The sequence below is a fragment of the Cynocephalus volans genome, chromosome 9 (assembly GCF_027409185.1).
Source record: "Cynocephalus volans isolate mCynVol1 chromosome 9, mCynVol1.pri, whole genome shotgun sequence".
NCBI classification, from domain to species: domain Eukaryota; kingdom Metazoa; phylum Chordata; class Mammalia; order Dermoptera; family Cynocephalidae; genus Cynocephalus; species Cynocephalus volans.
Genome location: NC_084468.1, coordinates 64,690,338 through 64,705,900, shown reverse-complemented (window position 1 = coordinate 64,705,900; position 15,563 = coordinate 64,690,338). Strand labels below are relative to the sequence as shown.

General features: G+C 34.1%; 1 protein-coding gene across 2 annotated transcripts in view; it reads left to right on the top strand.

The window, feature by feature from the left end:
• Positions 1-15,256, top strand: part of CDKL2 (cyclin dependent kinase like 2) — a 39,083-nt gene extending 23,827 nt beyond the window's left edge. Inside the window, exons 7-12 of one of the 2 annotated variants that reach the window (XM_063108466.1) lie at positions 988-1,123; positions 1,908-2,206; positions 2,768-2,861; positions 9,685-9,808; positions 10,048-10,154; positions 15,191-15,256. In XM_063108466.1, coding sequence (XP_062964536.1) covers positions 988-1,123; positions 1,908-2,206; positions 2,768-2,861; positions 9,685-9,808; positions 10,048-10,154; positions 15,191-15,256 — 826 coding nt within the window. The remainder of the gene's footprint in view (positions 1-987; positions 1,124-1,907; positions 2,207-2,767; positions 2,862-9,684; positions 9,809-10,047; positions 10,155-15,190) is intronic. The other variant, XM_063108467.1, reaches the window with a different exon arrangement.
• The last annotated feature ends 307 nt before the right edge of the window (positions 15,257-15,563 follow it).

Below are 15,563 nucleotides of genomic sequence, written 5' to 3'. Positions count from 1 at the left end.
TTTGAATGTATCTTTTACCCATTCATGCTTTTGTAACATCATGCATTAGTCATTTGGAAAATATTGGCCTGCTAAGTTATGCAGATCTTTAAAATGTTGATATATTTCATTATGCAATATTAAAAAGTCACATTCTATCTCATCAGAAAAGTCTTAAGTATTGGCAAACTGCTAAGATCACAGTGATGGATACAAGTTTAACAGAATTCCAACCTTTACATAAAAGTTTGAATTTTATGATTGGCACAGTTATTATCAGTAGTTTTCATTGAAGTGACAAGTTCACTTTGTTCAGTTTTTAAAAGAAAATATCTGCCAAATACCCCAGGTCTGAATAACCATAGTTCTCTTACAAGTGAAATTGTTGTTCCATGAAAAAAATGTCTGGTTTAGTTTGTATCTCAAACAATCATACATATACTTTTCTTAAGACAACCATTGCCCTTTGGTTTGCAGGAGAAATGCTTAATGCATATTCCCATTTTATCACACAGAATATGAAAAGAGACATGTTCTAAGGCTTAGCTTTAATAAAATTAATACCGTTTTACTAGTTCATCCGAGACATTGTTATGTGAAATTGCCTTTATTTTTAAAACTGAGAATGTGTACCTATGAAGAAAACAATGACTGTTAGTGAGTTTGTTGCTGCTGCTTAGATTCTTGGTAAGGTGCCAGCAGTTTTACCCACTGTTGTTTTTATATCTTCAGTGCATGTTAACATGGTGAAAAAGATAACATCTTCATATTAAATAAGAATAGCTTAGACTTTGTGAACCTTCTGGAAGATTCTCAGGGATCCACAAAGGTCTACAGACCATCCTTTCAGAACTGCTATGATGTAGGCCATGATTTTTCCCATTTTGAATAACATAGTCTAGTTTAACATTAAATTTTTAAAAAATAAATATCTTGAAAATTAAATTTTTTTCTTGGTTTATCTGTCTCATACAATTTTATTTTCTTGCCAAATGTATTTTTAAGTAGGTTTTCTCAGGAACTACAGTTAAAAATACAGAAAGATGCCAGAAATGTTTCTTTATCTAAAAAATCCCAAAACAGAAAGAAGGAAAAGGAAAAAGATGATTTCTTAGGTGAAGAAAGAAAAACACTTGTGGTACAGGTAAATGTTCATGTTTAAAATTTTAAATTTAATGGAAAAAACAAAAAAATTTTAAAGTTTTTTGAGTGGTGAGCAAGTTGTTAACTTTTAGCTTGTTGTAAAATGTATCTTCTCCACAGACATTACCTGTTTAAAAAACTTAATATATCATGTTTTGAGTGCCTGCTTTGTACCAGACTGTGCAAAAGTGATGGTCAGGAAATCATATTCATCCAAGAATGCTTGGACATGTGTGCATGCACACACACAACCCCACCTTTCTTCCTTAAATGATATGAGAGAAAAATATTGTTTTTAGAATTTTATATAAAGTAGAGCACTTTAAAATTGAGATTTAGACATTTAATTTATTTTAAGTTTGCTTTTCCAGGTAAGTTACCTGGGATCTGTTCTTGATAAAGTAATTCAAATTCACCACCAACCCCCTCTTATCAAATGAACCAAAAGAATAAAGAGTTCTCAATTTTGTGTTCCTTGTCTCTGAATATATAAGAGCAAAAGTGGCATTCTTGATTCCTCTTACATGTTTTTTCCCACTGAAATTTATGTATCTATATCTATATAGCAGAGTTAGTGTGAATTGCATTTCCATTGTTTTTATTTTTTCCTATTAACTGAATAAGAATCTGGGTTTAATTTTAATTCCATTGGTAGGAAAAAGAAAACAGGCACAAAAAGGTGAGACCTGTGAAATTCTCCTCTAGTTGATAAGTACTTTATAAGAAGAAATGATTTTCATTCTCCACAAATCATTAACTTTATTAAAATTTTTATTAATGGTCAGGATAACAATGCTGATCCCCAAATTAAGGATTCTAAAGTATTTAAAATAAAAGGGTCAAAATTTGATGGACAAAAAGTTGAAAAAGGTAGTAGAGCTTCAAACACCAGCTGCCTCCACGACAACGGGACCAGCCACATCAAAACAGTGCCTTCAACAAGCCCGAAAGACTGCAGCAATGTCAATGGGGACCATACAAGGAATCCAGGCATGGCAATTCCCCCACTTACGTACAATCTTTCAGCCGTTGCTGCTGGTATTAATTCTGGAATGGGAAGTATCCCAGGAGTTCAGAGTTACAGGTATGAATTAGGAAAATAAGACAAAAACTTTTTTAAGGATATATTTGCTAATTCCAGGTATTTGTCAATTCATCCACATTGTTTTACTTTCAGAACTCTAGACGCTATTCGTTCTTCTCAGGTAGCTGTTTCAAAAGAGTTTATGGCCTGTGTGATGAAAATTATTAGCATTTGATCAAAAAATTCACCTGAATCCTAAGAATATAGAGTTGTATTATTTAAGGTGGAGAATCGATAGCTAATTAGTCTAATAATGTAAAAAGAGATCATTGCTTTTGAGGGTCTGCTGCTGCATGGTATGGCTGTGAGCATTTAGTGGATCAAAGAAGCTCCTTTTGGGAATTTTGCTTAAAGGAAGGTAATTCATTTGGTAAGAATTGGGGGCTGGGTGGGAGTCATGAACATAGTGATAAAAGATAGAATATTTTACCAGATTTATGTGCAATGTATATTTGGCATTAAATTCTGATTAGACTACATGTCACTGTTGGTGTGTCATTTGGTTTTGTGCTTAAAAAAGTAATCATTACTGGTTCTAACTTAATTTTGTTGTTGTTACAGAGTGGATGAAAAAACTAAGAAGTATTATATTCCATTTGTTAAATCAAATAAACATTCTCCATCTGGCATTTATAATATTAATGTGACCACATCTGTAAGTAAACTGTTCTCAGGAGTAGAAGAGCAAGCACTAGTCAGTTCTAGACTTTTATTAATATTAAATATGATAGTGAAGAGCTGAGAATTTTATTTGGAGACAAATAGAGTGAGACCTTAATTATGCATATATCATCCCAGCCTGCATAGTCATAAATGTGAAATTCTAAAAGTTTAAATAAATTTTATGTCTGAAAGTTTAAGTATAAGATGTTATTACAATATCTGTTGTAATTTTTTTGGTAACATTGTAAATTTTCTGAACCTAATGCTTGCCTTTCAATTCTTTTTTAGAGTAGGCAGGAAGATAAATTGTCATTATCTCACCCACACCAGATTTTTGGTGAAAGTATTCCATTTATGCATTTAACACGTTTGTTGATTATCTATTATGTGTAAGACACTAAAGATAAATAAGTCAATCTTTTTCTTCATGGAGCTCATGGTCTAGTAGAGGCTCAACAAATTACAACATAGCGTCAGGTTATAATAGTAAAATCGTTTACAAGGATAGCACAGGAAGGAGCATGATTATTCTCAACATAGCCTTTCTTTTTAAAGCTAAGTCAAATTATCATCATTCTTCTATTCAAAAACCTCCATTGGCTTCTCATTTCAGAGTAAAGGCCAGAGTCCTTACAGGGCCTAGAAGTCACTGTATGGTTCACTACCCCCACCCCTCTAGCCCATCTCCAGCAACTCTCTTTCTTCATCAATCTGTTCCAGCCACACTGATTTCTTATTATTCCTGGAGCATGGCCAAACATAACCCGACCTTTGGACTTTTGCACTTGCTAGTTCCTCTGCTTTGCTTTTTCTCCTCTTTAGTTCACATGAAACCTTATTGTGAGATCTTCCCTAATATTGTAACTCATTTTGTCTCCTCTTACTCTCTGTGACTTCTCAATTTTTTTCCATTGCATATACTTGACATCCTCTATATACTCTCATTTATATATTTTCTTTTCCCCCTACTAGAATGTGAGCTTCAGAGGCAGGGATTTGTGATTGTGATTGATTTGTTTTCCTCACTGCTCTACTCTAGCACCTAGAACAGTGTCTAGCACATTGAAACTGCTTAAGAAGTGCGGTGGTGGGCTGGCCAGTTATCTCACTTAGGAGAGCGTGGTGCTGGTAACACCAAGGTCACAGGTCCAGATCCCCATACCAGCCAGCCGCAAAAAAAAAAAAATGTGGTGAACGAATGAATGTTTTTCACAAAAAAAGGGAAGTATGGACATATTACAAATTTTCCTTCTCTACTTCTCTTATTATCCTCAGAGTTGAAAAATATAGCCTTGTCATCTCTCTCATGATTTGGACGTTGCATTTTTTTGTTGTTTTTTCTGGTGGCTGGCCAGTAGAGGAGTCAAATCCTGGACCTTGGTGTTATCAGCACCATGCTCTAAACAACTGAGCTAAGGGGCCAGCCCTGTTTTTTTAATTAATTTTTTTATTCTTAGTTTATTATTTCTGTGCCCATAGTACTTTCCTTTTGATACACCCTACTGATTTCTCTGTGAATATTTGTGTTTTATAATTCTGGTCTGCTTTGGGAGGTTATATAATAGCAAGGCTTTTCAAAATAGCTGGTTTAATACCATTTTGCTGGAATTCATATCAGTCAGCTTTCAGGCATTGCATAATCATACTAACTGATAATTTTAGATCCTATTCCTGTTCAATCTTCTTTAGGAGAGATAATCAAGAAAGGAGGTAAAGATTAGTGGGGAGAAGACCCACTGGAGTCTTTCCTTAATGAATTAATGCAGGCAAAGCTAAACCTAAATTTTCTTTAACTTCTAGGTTGAAGAACATCTCTTCTCTCCCATGCTTTATGCCCAATTCTGAAATGTGAATAAATATATTATTATAAATGTTTACTATGTGTTTTATCTATCACTCTTTGAATGTGTAAATCTGGTAGTTTGTACTCACTTTTTAAATTTTAATTTTTGTACTTGCAGATAGTTTTTTTGAGTTAATTATTTTATTTTATAGATAATTTGAACCAAGAGCCTTAGCACTTTTTCTACTAAAGGAGTAAGCAGAAACATCTGAAAGAAAGAAACTCAAAAGCTCACCACAAGACTCTTGAAGACTTTGTGGCAGTCAGAGTGTCATAATTCACAGTATATTAAACTCGAGGCATCAGGGAACCTCAGTGGTTTAATATTGTCATTATGTGTGTGTGTGTATTTCATTATACATACCTATATGTATGTATACACACATACGTGCATATGATTTCATCTGAAGGACTTGAAGGACCAGGGTATTGATGCCCTTCTTTTAACCTTTTGCTGCTTGCCAGGACTTAACACTGAAGGTTGGCAGAGGGAAGAAGGAGAAACCCATAGCAATCAAGTTATCTACTTGTTAGCAATTTTCTTTTTTCTTTTTTTTTTTTTTATTTTCATTTATCAGTATACAATGTAGTTGACTTTCATGGCCCTTTACCAGTTCCTTCTCTCCCCTCTCCTTCTCCCTTCTCCCCCTGTCAACATCATATTTATTCACCTGTCTTAACAAGTTCAAGGAATTGTTGTGATTGTTGTGTCTTCTTTTTGTTCCCCCCCCCTTATTTATTTTTTGTATATTTATTTATTTATTTCTATTAGCTCCCACAAATAAGTGAGAACATGTAGTATTTCTCTTTCTGCACCTGGCTTATTTCACTTTATGTAATTTTCTCTAAGACCATCCATGTTGCTGTGAATGGTAGAATTTCATTTTTTTTTTCCTTTATAGCTGAGTAGTATTCCATCGTGTAGATATACCACATTTTCTTTATCCATTCATCTGATGATGGGCATTCAGGCTGGTTCCATCTCTTGGCTATTGTAAATAGGACTGCAATAAACATGGGAGTACAGGTATCCCTTCAACATGATGATTTCCATTCCTCTGGGTATATTCCCAGCAGAGGAATAGCTTAGTCATATGGTAGACCTATCTGTAATTGTTTGAGGAACCTCCATACCATTTTTCATAAAGGCTGCATCATTTTGTAGTCCCACCAGCAGTGTAGGAGGGTTCCTTTTTCTCTGCATCCTTGCCAGCATTTATTTTCTCAGTCTTTTGGATATTAGCCATTATAACTGGAGTAAGATAGGTATCTCAAAGTGGTTTTGATTTGCATTTCCTGAATGCTGAGTGATGTTGAGCATTTTTCATGTGTCTCTTGGCCGTTTGTGTATCTTCCTTTGAGAAATGCCTATTCATCTCCTTTGCCCATTTTTTAATTGGTGTACTTGTGTTTTTGCTGTTAAGTTATTTGAGTTCCTTGTATATTCTGGATATTAATCCTTTGTCAGATATATATTTTGCAAATATTTTCTCCAACTCTGTTGGTTGTCCTTTTGCTCTGTTAATTGTTTCTTTTGCTGTGCAGAAGCTTTTTAGTTTGATATAATCCCATTTGTTTATTTTTCCTTTGGTTGCCTGTGCTTTTGGGGTCATATTCATAAAGTCTGTATCCAATCCTACTTCCTGAAGTGTTTCTACAATGTTTTCTTTAAGGAATTTTATTGTTTCAGGATGTATATTCAATTCTTTAGTCCATTTTGAGTTGATTTTGGTATATGATAAGAGGTACGGGTCTAGCTTCATTCTTCTACATATGAATGTCCAATTTTCCCAGCACCATTTACTGACAAGGCAGTCTCTTCCCCAGTGTGTAGTCTTGGTGCCTTTGTTGAAGATCAGATGGCTGTAGGTGTATGGGTTGATTTATTGATTGATTGATTTTATTCTATTAGCTAGTATTTTATTGAGAATTTTTGCATCTATATTTATCAAAGATATCAGCTTGTAGTTTTCTTTTCTTGTATTTTTGTCTGGTTTTGGTATCAGGGTGATGTTTGCCTCCTAGAATAAGTTTGGGAGAATGGCCTCTGTTTCAATTTTTTGGAATCGTTTGTAGGGAATTGATATTAATTCTTCTTTAAAGGTTTGGGAGAATTCTGCAGTGAAGCCATCCAGTCCTGGACTTTTCTTTGTTCGGAGACTGCAGATAACAGCTTCAATCACTTTGATTGTTATTGGGCTGTTCAGATTTTCTATGTTGTCTTGGTTCAGTCTTGGTAGTTTGTGTGTGTCCAGAAATTTATCCATTTCCTTTAGATTTTCAAATGTTTTGATGTATGGTTGTTTATAGTAGTCTCTAATGATTCCTTGTATTTCTGAAATATTGGTTGTAATGTCACCTTTTTCATTTCTAATTTTTGTTATTTGTGTCTTCTTTCTTCTTTTTTTAGTTAACCTTGCTAGTGGCTTGTCAATTTTATTTATCTTCTCAAAAAACAACTTCTTGTTTCATTGATCTTTTGTATCTTTTGGGTTTCTATTTCATTTAGTTCTGCTCTTTTTAATTATTTCTTTCCATCTACTAACTTTGGGTTTGGATTGTTTTTGTTTTTTAGTTCTTTAAGGGGAAGTGTTAGGTTGTTTACTTCCCAACTTTCCATTCTTGTGAAGTAAGCATTTAATGTGATAAATTTCCCCCTTAGTTCTGCTTTTGCAGTATCCCACAGGTTTTAGTACGGTGTGTTATTATTTTCATTAGTTTCAATAAATTTTTTGATTTCCTGTTTAATTTCTTCTTGGACCCATATGTCATTAAGTAGAATGTTGTTTAATTTCCATGTATTTGTATAGTTTCCAGAATTTTGTTTGTTATTGATTTCTAATTTTAATCCATTGTGGCCTGAAAAAATACATAGAATAATTCTAATTTTTTTGGATTTGCTGAGACTTGATTTGTGACCTAACATGTGGTCTATCCTGGAGAATGTTCCACGTGCTGATAAGAATGAATATTCTGAGGTTGTTGGATGAAATGTTCTGTAAAAATCTGCCAAGTCCTGTTGGTCTAAAGTGTTGTTTAGATCTTGTGTTTCTCTGTTGATTTTTTGCTTAGATGATCTGTCCAATGTTGAGAGTGGGGTGTTCAGATCCCCTACATTATGGTATTAGTGTCTATCTCTTTCTTTAGGTCTAATAGTGTTTGCTTTATAAATCTGGCTGCTCTGATGTTGGGTGCATATATATTAATGATTATTACGTCTTCTTGTTGGACAGATCCTTTTATCATTCATTATATACTGTCCTTCTTTATCTTCTACGTGTGTCTTTACAGGGGAGGTGAGTCTCTTGAAGGCAGCTTATTGTTGGGTCCATACGTTTAATCCAATCAGTCAGTCTGTATCTTTTGAGTAGGGAATTTAATCCTTTTACATTAAGAGTTATTGCTGAAAGATGTTGGTTTACTCCTGGCATTTTATTGATTTTTGTTTGGATGTTTTAAATATATTTTGTCCCTTTCTTCCTGATTTACTGTTTGTCTTCTGTGTTTGTTGGTTTCCTGGAATGGTAGATAAATTTTTTTTCTCTTTATTGTTAGCATTTTTATTTTATTGGTGGGTTCCGTTTTTTCTTGAATATTCGTGGTAGTTTTTCAGGTACCCGTACTCCCTAGAGAATTTCTTGTAAGGCTGGTTGTGTGGTAGTGAACTCCCACAGTTTTTGTTTGTCTGGGAAATATATTATTTGTTCTTCATTTTGGAAGGACAGGCTTGCTGGGTAAAGTATTCTTGGCTGTTGTCTTTTAGTATTTTGAATATATCATCCCATTCTCTTCTGGCTTTTAGGGTTTCTGATGAAAAGCCTGATGTTAGTGTGATAGGGCTACCTTATAGGTGACTTGACGCTTCTCTCTTGCAGCTTTGTTCTCTGTCTTTGAGTTTTGCCAATTTGACTTTAACATGTCTTGGAGAGAACCTTTTTGGATTGAATATGTCTGGGGATCTGTGAGTCTCCTGAATCTGAAGATATGTATCTCTCCCTATACCTGGGAAGTTTTCTGTTATTATTTCATTGAACATGTTTTCAATGCCATTTTCTTTTTCCTCCCCTTCTGGAATACCCATGATTTGGATATTTGAACACTTAGGGTTGTCTGTTTTCTCTCTTAGATTTTCTTCAGTTTTTAAAATTATTTTTTCTTTTTGTCTACCTGTGTTATTTTGAACAGGCCATCTTCAAGGTCAGAAGTTCTCTCTTCTGCTTGTTCTAGCCTGCTGGTTAAGCTCTCTGTTGTGTTTTTTATTTCATTGAAAGAATCCTCCAGCTCTGCAAGCTCTGCTACATAAGTTTTCAGGGCATTGATTTCTTTGTACATTTCTTCTTTCAGATTCTGTATACTTTTTCTCATTTTGTTGTGTTGGCTAACTGAGTCTTGTATGTCATTTAGTTTCCTTAGAATTGTTTCTTGAAATTCCTCGTCAGTCATTTCAGGACTTCCTGTTCTAGGATCTAGAACTTGAGAGTTATTATATTCCCTTGGTGGTGTCGTACTTTCTTGGTTTTTCATATTTCTAGTATTTTTCTGCTGGTATTTAGACATTGTGGCAGAGGCTTTCACGGTCCACTCGTTCCACCCTGGTGTCTGCAGCAGTGGCAGGGAGTTTTGCTGATGCTCAGCCACCTGTTGCTGCCTTGGGGCCTGTGGATCGGTGGGTTGGGCCTCTTGGGAATGGGGTCTCACCTGTCCTGGATCCCGCAGAGATAGGTGCCAGGTCCGGTGCTGCTGCCTCAGGGCTGTGGGTTGGAGGTTCCAGCAAATTTAATAAATTTATGAGGAATATTTTAAATAATAGGATGAAATTGTTTTCTGTGTTATTAATGCTTGTCAACTTTTTAATTATTCTAGTCTTTCAATTCCACAAGTTTTAGGATATGAACACAGTAGTTACAAAAGAGGGAAAGCCTAGCTAACCTTGAAAATAAATCATTTGTGTTTACTATTCCAATCATATTAGGTCTCTAGTGAAAAGAGGCTCTTTCAAGCAAATAAGAAAAGAAGGGAATACTCTAAGACAGATATCCATTTGCCTGAACTGAATTATAATCATCTCCCTGAACTACGAGACTTGGAAGGTATGGGTATGTTTATGATGTTTTTACTTTTTTCAGCCCTTTTGTTTACATTATTTAAAATTTATGTGAAATAAACTAACAATATTAAAAATAAAAATTTGTAGTAACTTCACATATTTAAGTATGTGTATACATACTTACATATGTATAAATATCATAAGTACATACTGAGAGACAGATATAGAATGTGAAAAACTGACAAAATATCTAATGTTTTCACTGTTTTTATGGTCATTTTTATTCAGTTCGAAATTCCAGACTTGTAAGGAAAGAGAACAAAATTCTTTCAGAGTCTCGAATTCCTTCTCTGGCTGCTATTGACCTACATGTTCCCAGTATTGCATTACATCAGGTACAGAAATACTCTTTGTAGGTTGGATGGAACTTGGGTCTCTCTCATACTTTAAAGTTATGTGTTTTAGGAAGAATTTGTCCTTTAGACCAGGGCCAGTTTATTGGTGGGATATATACAATTTTGCTTGTTAAATTTTGTCTTATGGTTCTTTGCACTTTGTACCTTCATTACTTGTATGTTTATATAAACATTTTCCAACTTGCAGAAATCTATTTTTTGTATGTTAAAAGTGTGTGTGTGTGTGTGTGTGTGTGTGTGTGTGTAGGCTAGCTACAGTCTTTATATAACTATAGTTTTTGTGATAGTTTATAGTACTTCACTGCATTAACCCCAAACTTATAACCTACCTTTCAGAGTGAAAACTCTGAAATTGTTTTTATTCTTTCAAAAGGAATTGTTTACTTGACATTTTTCCCCAAGACAATACATTTCATGTATGTTAAAGATTTCTTATTCCATATAGTAATCTTTTTCTATAACTTCTCTTAACTCATCAGAATATGTATGTTTCTACTATTTTATATCAATAGCAGCCACATCACTCATTTTTACATTGAGAAAATTGGCAAACTTTTTAATCTCTTGAGCCAACTGTAACTAGTTACAAACTTTGGGTATGGGTCATTGTACTTTTTTTTTTTTTTTTACTTCAGACAGATTTTTCATCTTTGTTTGAAACTAAGCAACTTTTGTTTTGGAATTTAATTCTCCATCCTCATTATTAAGCAATTTCATTTCATAGAGAGCACCTGTATGTTGCCTTGTTACCCATGTGGATGCTTTTTCTACTGTTACTCTTTAATAGTTTTGTAGAGCTCTGCAAATGAGAAGAATAATATTGTTGAGGATAACAAACTACAGAGGCAGTTACTAGAGGTGCTGAGGAAAGGGCTCTATTACTGTTGTTGCTTTGCCTTGTCTATCTCCAGCAATTTCTATAGCAACAGTTAATCAAAACTGAACAAATTCCTGTTGTGAATAGATTAGTCACTGTCACATATTCCACATTTAGAAACTACAGTGTCTCAGTAAACTCCTTATATACTTCTAAACTTAAATTTCATGTGGATTTTAAAGGTGAAGAATTTTCACTTGCTCATTGTGAGTACACTATTGTTCAAAAGGCTTTTTGGGGTTGTCATAACTGAATCCAGTTTCATGCAAGGAAAGAAATGCTTTGGCTGCCTTCACACTTCTGTGTTTTTATGCTGTTCTAGTCTTTTTATATTTATAAATTATTACTCTCAATTTACTTGTCAACTTTCGGTTGAATATGAAATATAATAAAGGAGAAAGTAGATGTAGTGAATTATACAAATTAACACTAAAATAACATTAATTTTTGGGTGGAAAATCTGAATGGAAAGAGAAACAACAGGAGACTGAAAGCAAAAGGCTCTTTGGCGGAAGCTGTGACTTGCTTTGCACTCTTCCTTTATGGTATTTGTCAATACATTGAACTACATTTTACTTCTGTACATAACACAAAAACCCCACATTTCCATTGTGTACCTTCTGGAACAGTGTGTAACACAGATTTGTGTAAGTCAAGTATTGCATAACCCATGGATTCTATCTCCACTCCCTCACCCCCTACACACTTACGAATGTTATGTATTTATACACATTCATAACTGCACATTTAAGGAATAGATATCTGTAGGTGGTCTTCTTATTAGAGGTGTAATTATTTAGGGATGGTATAAGCTTTTGAGTTTTTTGCAGTTTTTGATGATTAAAAATAAAATGCTGTAAACATTTGTATATATGTTTTTTGTGTGAGTTTAGGTTTTTCACATTTAGTGGGTAAATACCTGTGAGTGGGTTTTCTGGGTAATATGGTGAGTGTATGTTTAACTTTATAAGCAACTATTAAACTTTTCCAAGGTGACTATCATTTTGCATTTCCACCATTAATGCATAAGAATTTTAATTGTTTCTCACCTCATCAGCACTTGGTATTGTTAGTTTAATTTTAGCCATTCTAATAGGTGTGCGGTCGTGTTTTGTATTTCCCTAATGATGTCAGAAATCTTTTCATGTGTTTTTTTGCACATGATAGATCTGTATACCTTCTTTGATGAAACATCTGCTCAAATTTTCTGCTCATTTTTGATGAATTGTTTGTTTTCATATTATTACATCATTATTTATTTTGATGCTCAAATTATTCCAGATTTGTCTAGTGGGATCCCCTTCAAGGTGGCTCCTGTGTCCTTTTTGACATGTCTCTAATATTCTTTGGTAAATTCCTTGCTGTCCGGTGTAACAGATGATGCAGATTCTTTTTTTTTTTTTTTTTTTTGTCCAGGTCTGGAATCAGCCATTACTCCAGGGATTCCTAGTTTTTTTCTTTTTGGGGGGGTGGGGGGGTACTGGGCTGGTACAGGGATTGAGCTCCTGAACCTTGGTGTTATGAGCACCATGCTCTAACCAACTGAGCTAACTGGCCAGCCGGCCTAATTTGTTTTATAGACAATCATATTTAGAAGCCAAGATCTGGGCTCTATGTGTGTTCATTGCTTTTGGGGAAGTCATTGGTGCAAAGCCCTCTCAGCAGACAGAGATAGGTACATACACATACACACATACATGCTCATATTTACTATGTATTTATTTCTATATATACACCTGTGCTTATTCAAATCTATACAAATACTTCTAATTCTAAGTTACCACTACAGAGTTTGTTCTGGTTTTCTATTCCATTCTTCAACAATGAGAAACTTAGCTGCAAGTTATCTCATGGATAATTTATTTACTTATTTGATTAATCCTTTTGTATGTATCTAATCTCCTGTTAGTCACTGTAATTTCCTTTTTTAAAAAAAATATGTCTGTCACATTTTAATATTAAGGTTTTGTTACCCTCATAAAACAAGTTGAGCAGTGATCTCTCTTTTTATTTGCTGAAAAAGTTTCATAAGTTGGTATTATTTATTTCTTGAATGCTTGATAGAAATCTCTGGTGAAGCCATCAGTTTTAGTTTTCTTTTTAGGAAAGTTTTGGATGACAAATTCAATTTCTTTTTTTTTTTTTTCACTCCCAAATTCAATTCCTTTAACAGATGTGGTGCTATTCAGATTTTAAGAGCTCTTGTGATTACATTGGGCCTGCCAGGATAATCTGTATTTTAAGGTCAGGTGATTAGTAAGATTAATTCCATGTGCAAAGCCCCTTTATAGCAGTACCAAAATTAGTTTAACTAACCAGAGACAGGAATCTTAAGGGCATATCTTTACAATTCTGCTGACCACAGAATGTTGAGACCATTAACATTTAATGTGATTATTGATATGTTTGGATCTAGAGGTATCCTTTTATTATTCATTTTCTGTTTGCTCCTCTGTTTTTCTCTCCCATCTTCTTTCATTTTTTAGTATTTTTAGTATTTATTTATTTTTTTGCAATATCTCTTTGTATTATTTTCTTTAGTGATTGCTCTAGGAATTATAATAGACATAACTAATCTTTCACAGTTTACATTGTACCACTTAATATAAAATGCAGAAACCTTTCAAACATATTACCTTGTTCCCATCTGAACTGTATGTTAGAGCTATCATACATACTATATTTACATACATTGAAAATCCCACCAAACTATATCATACTTTTTGCTTTAAACAGTCATAAATATTTCAAACGATTTATGAGAAAAAATTGTCTTTTATATTACCTAGGTATTTCCTATTTCTGTTGTTCTCCCTTCTTTCCCAGATTCTATTTTTCCTCTGGTATTATTTTCCTTCAACCTGAAAAACTTGCTTTAGCATTTCTTGCAGAGTAGGTCTGATGGTGACAAATTTTCTTAGTTTTCCTTCATTTGAGAGTGACTTTATTTTGCCTTAATTCTTGAAATATATTTTTACTGGATATAGAATTTGGATTGACGGGCTTTTGGTTGTTTTTCTTTTCTCCCAGCACTATAAAGATGTTATTCCTCTGTCTTCTGATCTCTATGATTTCTGGTGAAAAATTCTCAGACATTTGAGTTGTTGTTCCCCTGCATGTAATGTTTCATTTTTCTCTAGCTTCTTTCAAGATTTAATTTTTATCTTTTGTTTTAATTAGCTTGAATATAATTTGCCCAGGCATAGTTTTCTTTGAGTTTTTCCTGTTTGGGGTTTGCCAAGCATCTTGATTCTGTGAATTTATATCTTTTACCAAATTTGGGGAGTTTTTGGTCATCATTTCTTCAAATAATTTTTTTCTGCCACATCTTTTTTCCTTTCCTTCTGTGATTCTAATGATATATTTTTTAGATCTTTTGGTATTTTTTAATGGGTTCCTGAGACTCTGTTTACTTTTCTCTAATATTTTTTTCCCCTATTCTTCAATAGTGCAATTTCTATTGATCTATCTTCAAGTTCTCTGACATTTTACTTTATCATCCCCATTCTGCTATTAAGCCCATCTATTGATATTTTTAAAATTTCAGATACTGTATTTTTCAGTCATACAATATCCATTTAGTTCTCATAGCTTCCATTTCTCTGCTAAGAATTCCTATCTCTTCATTAATTTCAGCTATATTCTCCTTTACTTCACATAGCATAGTTATAATGGCTACTTTATAGTTTTTATATGATGGTTCCAACAGGGTTTTGTTTTTGTGTGTTTTTTTTTGTTGTTGTTGTTGTTTTTTCGACCGGCACTCAGCCAGTGAGTGCAGTGGTCATTCCTATATAGGATCCGAACCCGCGGCGGGAGCGTCGCCACGCTCCCAGCGCAGCACTCTACCGAGTGCGCCACGGGCTTGGCCCTGTTTTTGTGTTTTTTTAAATAAGTAGGAGGGATGGGTTGTAGTGGGCCTACACTGCCATGGTAGATCAAAAGTATCTTTTAATGTAAATATAAGCTAAGAGGTCAAAGAATAAAGTCTCTTCGCTTCCTCCTTTTCCATGCAAGCATCTTGAGCTATAATAGTTAATTCTAAACATCTGATATTTAAACAACCAGAAATGGAATTTTTGGGGAGTGGGACTTTTACAATTATGACAACCTGTGATGCTCGATTATTAATTTACAGGTATCAGGATCTCCCCTGTCAGATGATTCAGAGGCTGATTTACCTCAAATGGAACACCAGCACTGAGGATCATGTTATTTCTGAGCTGGGTAGGTCTGAATTCTAATATGTGAAGCTGAGAAATCTTTCACTGGAAATATTTTGTGGCTTACTGAAGACCACATTTTTCAGTTGAAACATTTTCTGGTGATTGAATCTATGAGAACTCTTGACAGAGAAAGAGTTGTACCATTTAGAAAACCAGATTTCTCAGTCATTTGTTTCTGGGATGAAATCCTTTTTCATCAAGCTTATATCTCTTGCTCTTAAACTAATCTCCTGCATTTTATTGGATTCAGTAATGAGAGAATTTAGGATAAGTGCTTAAGAAAGA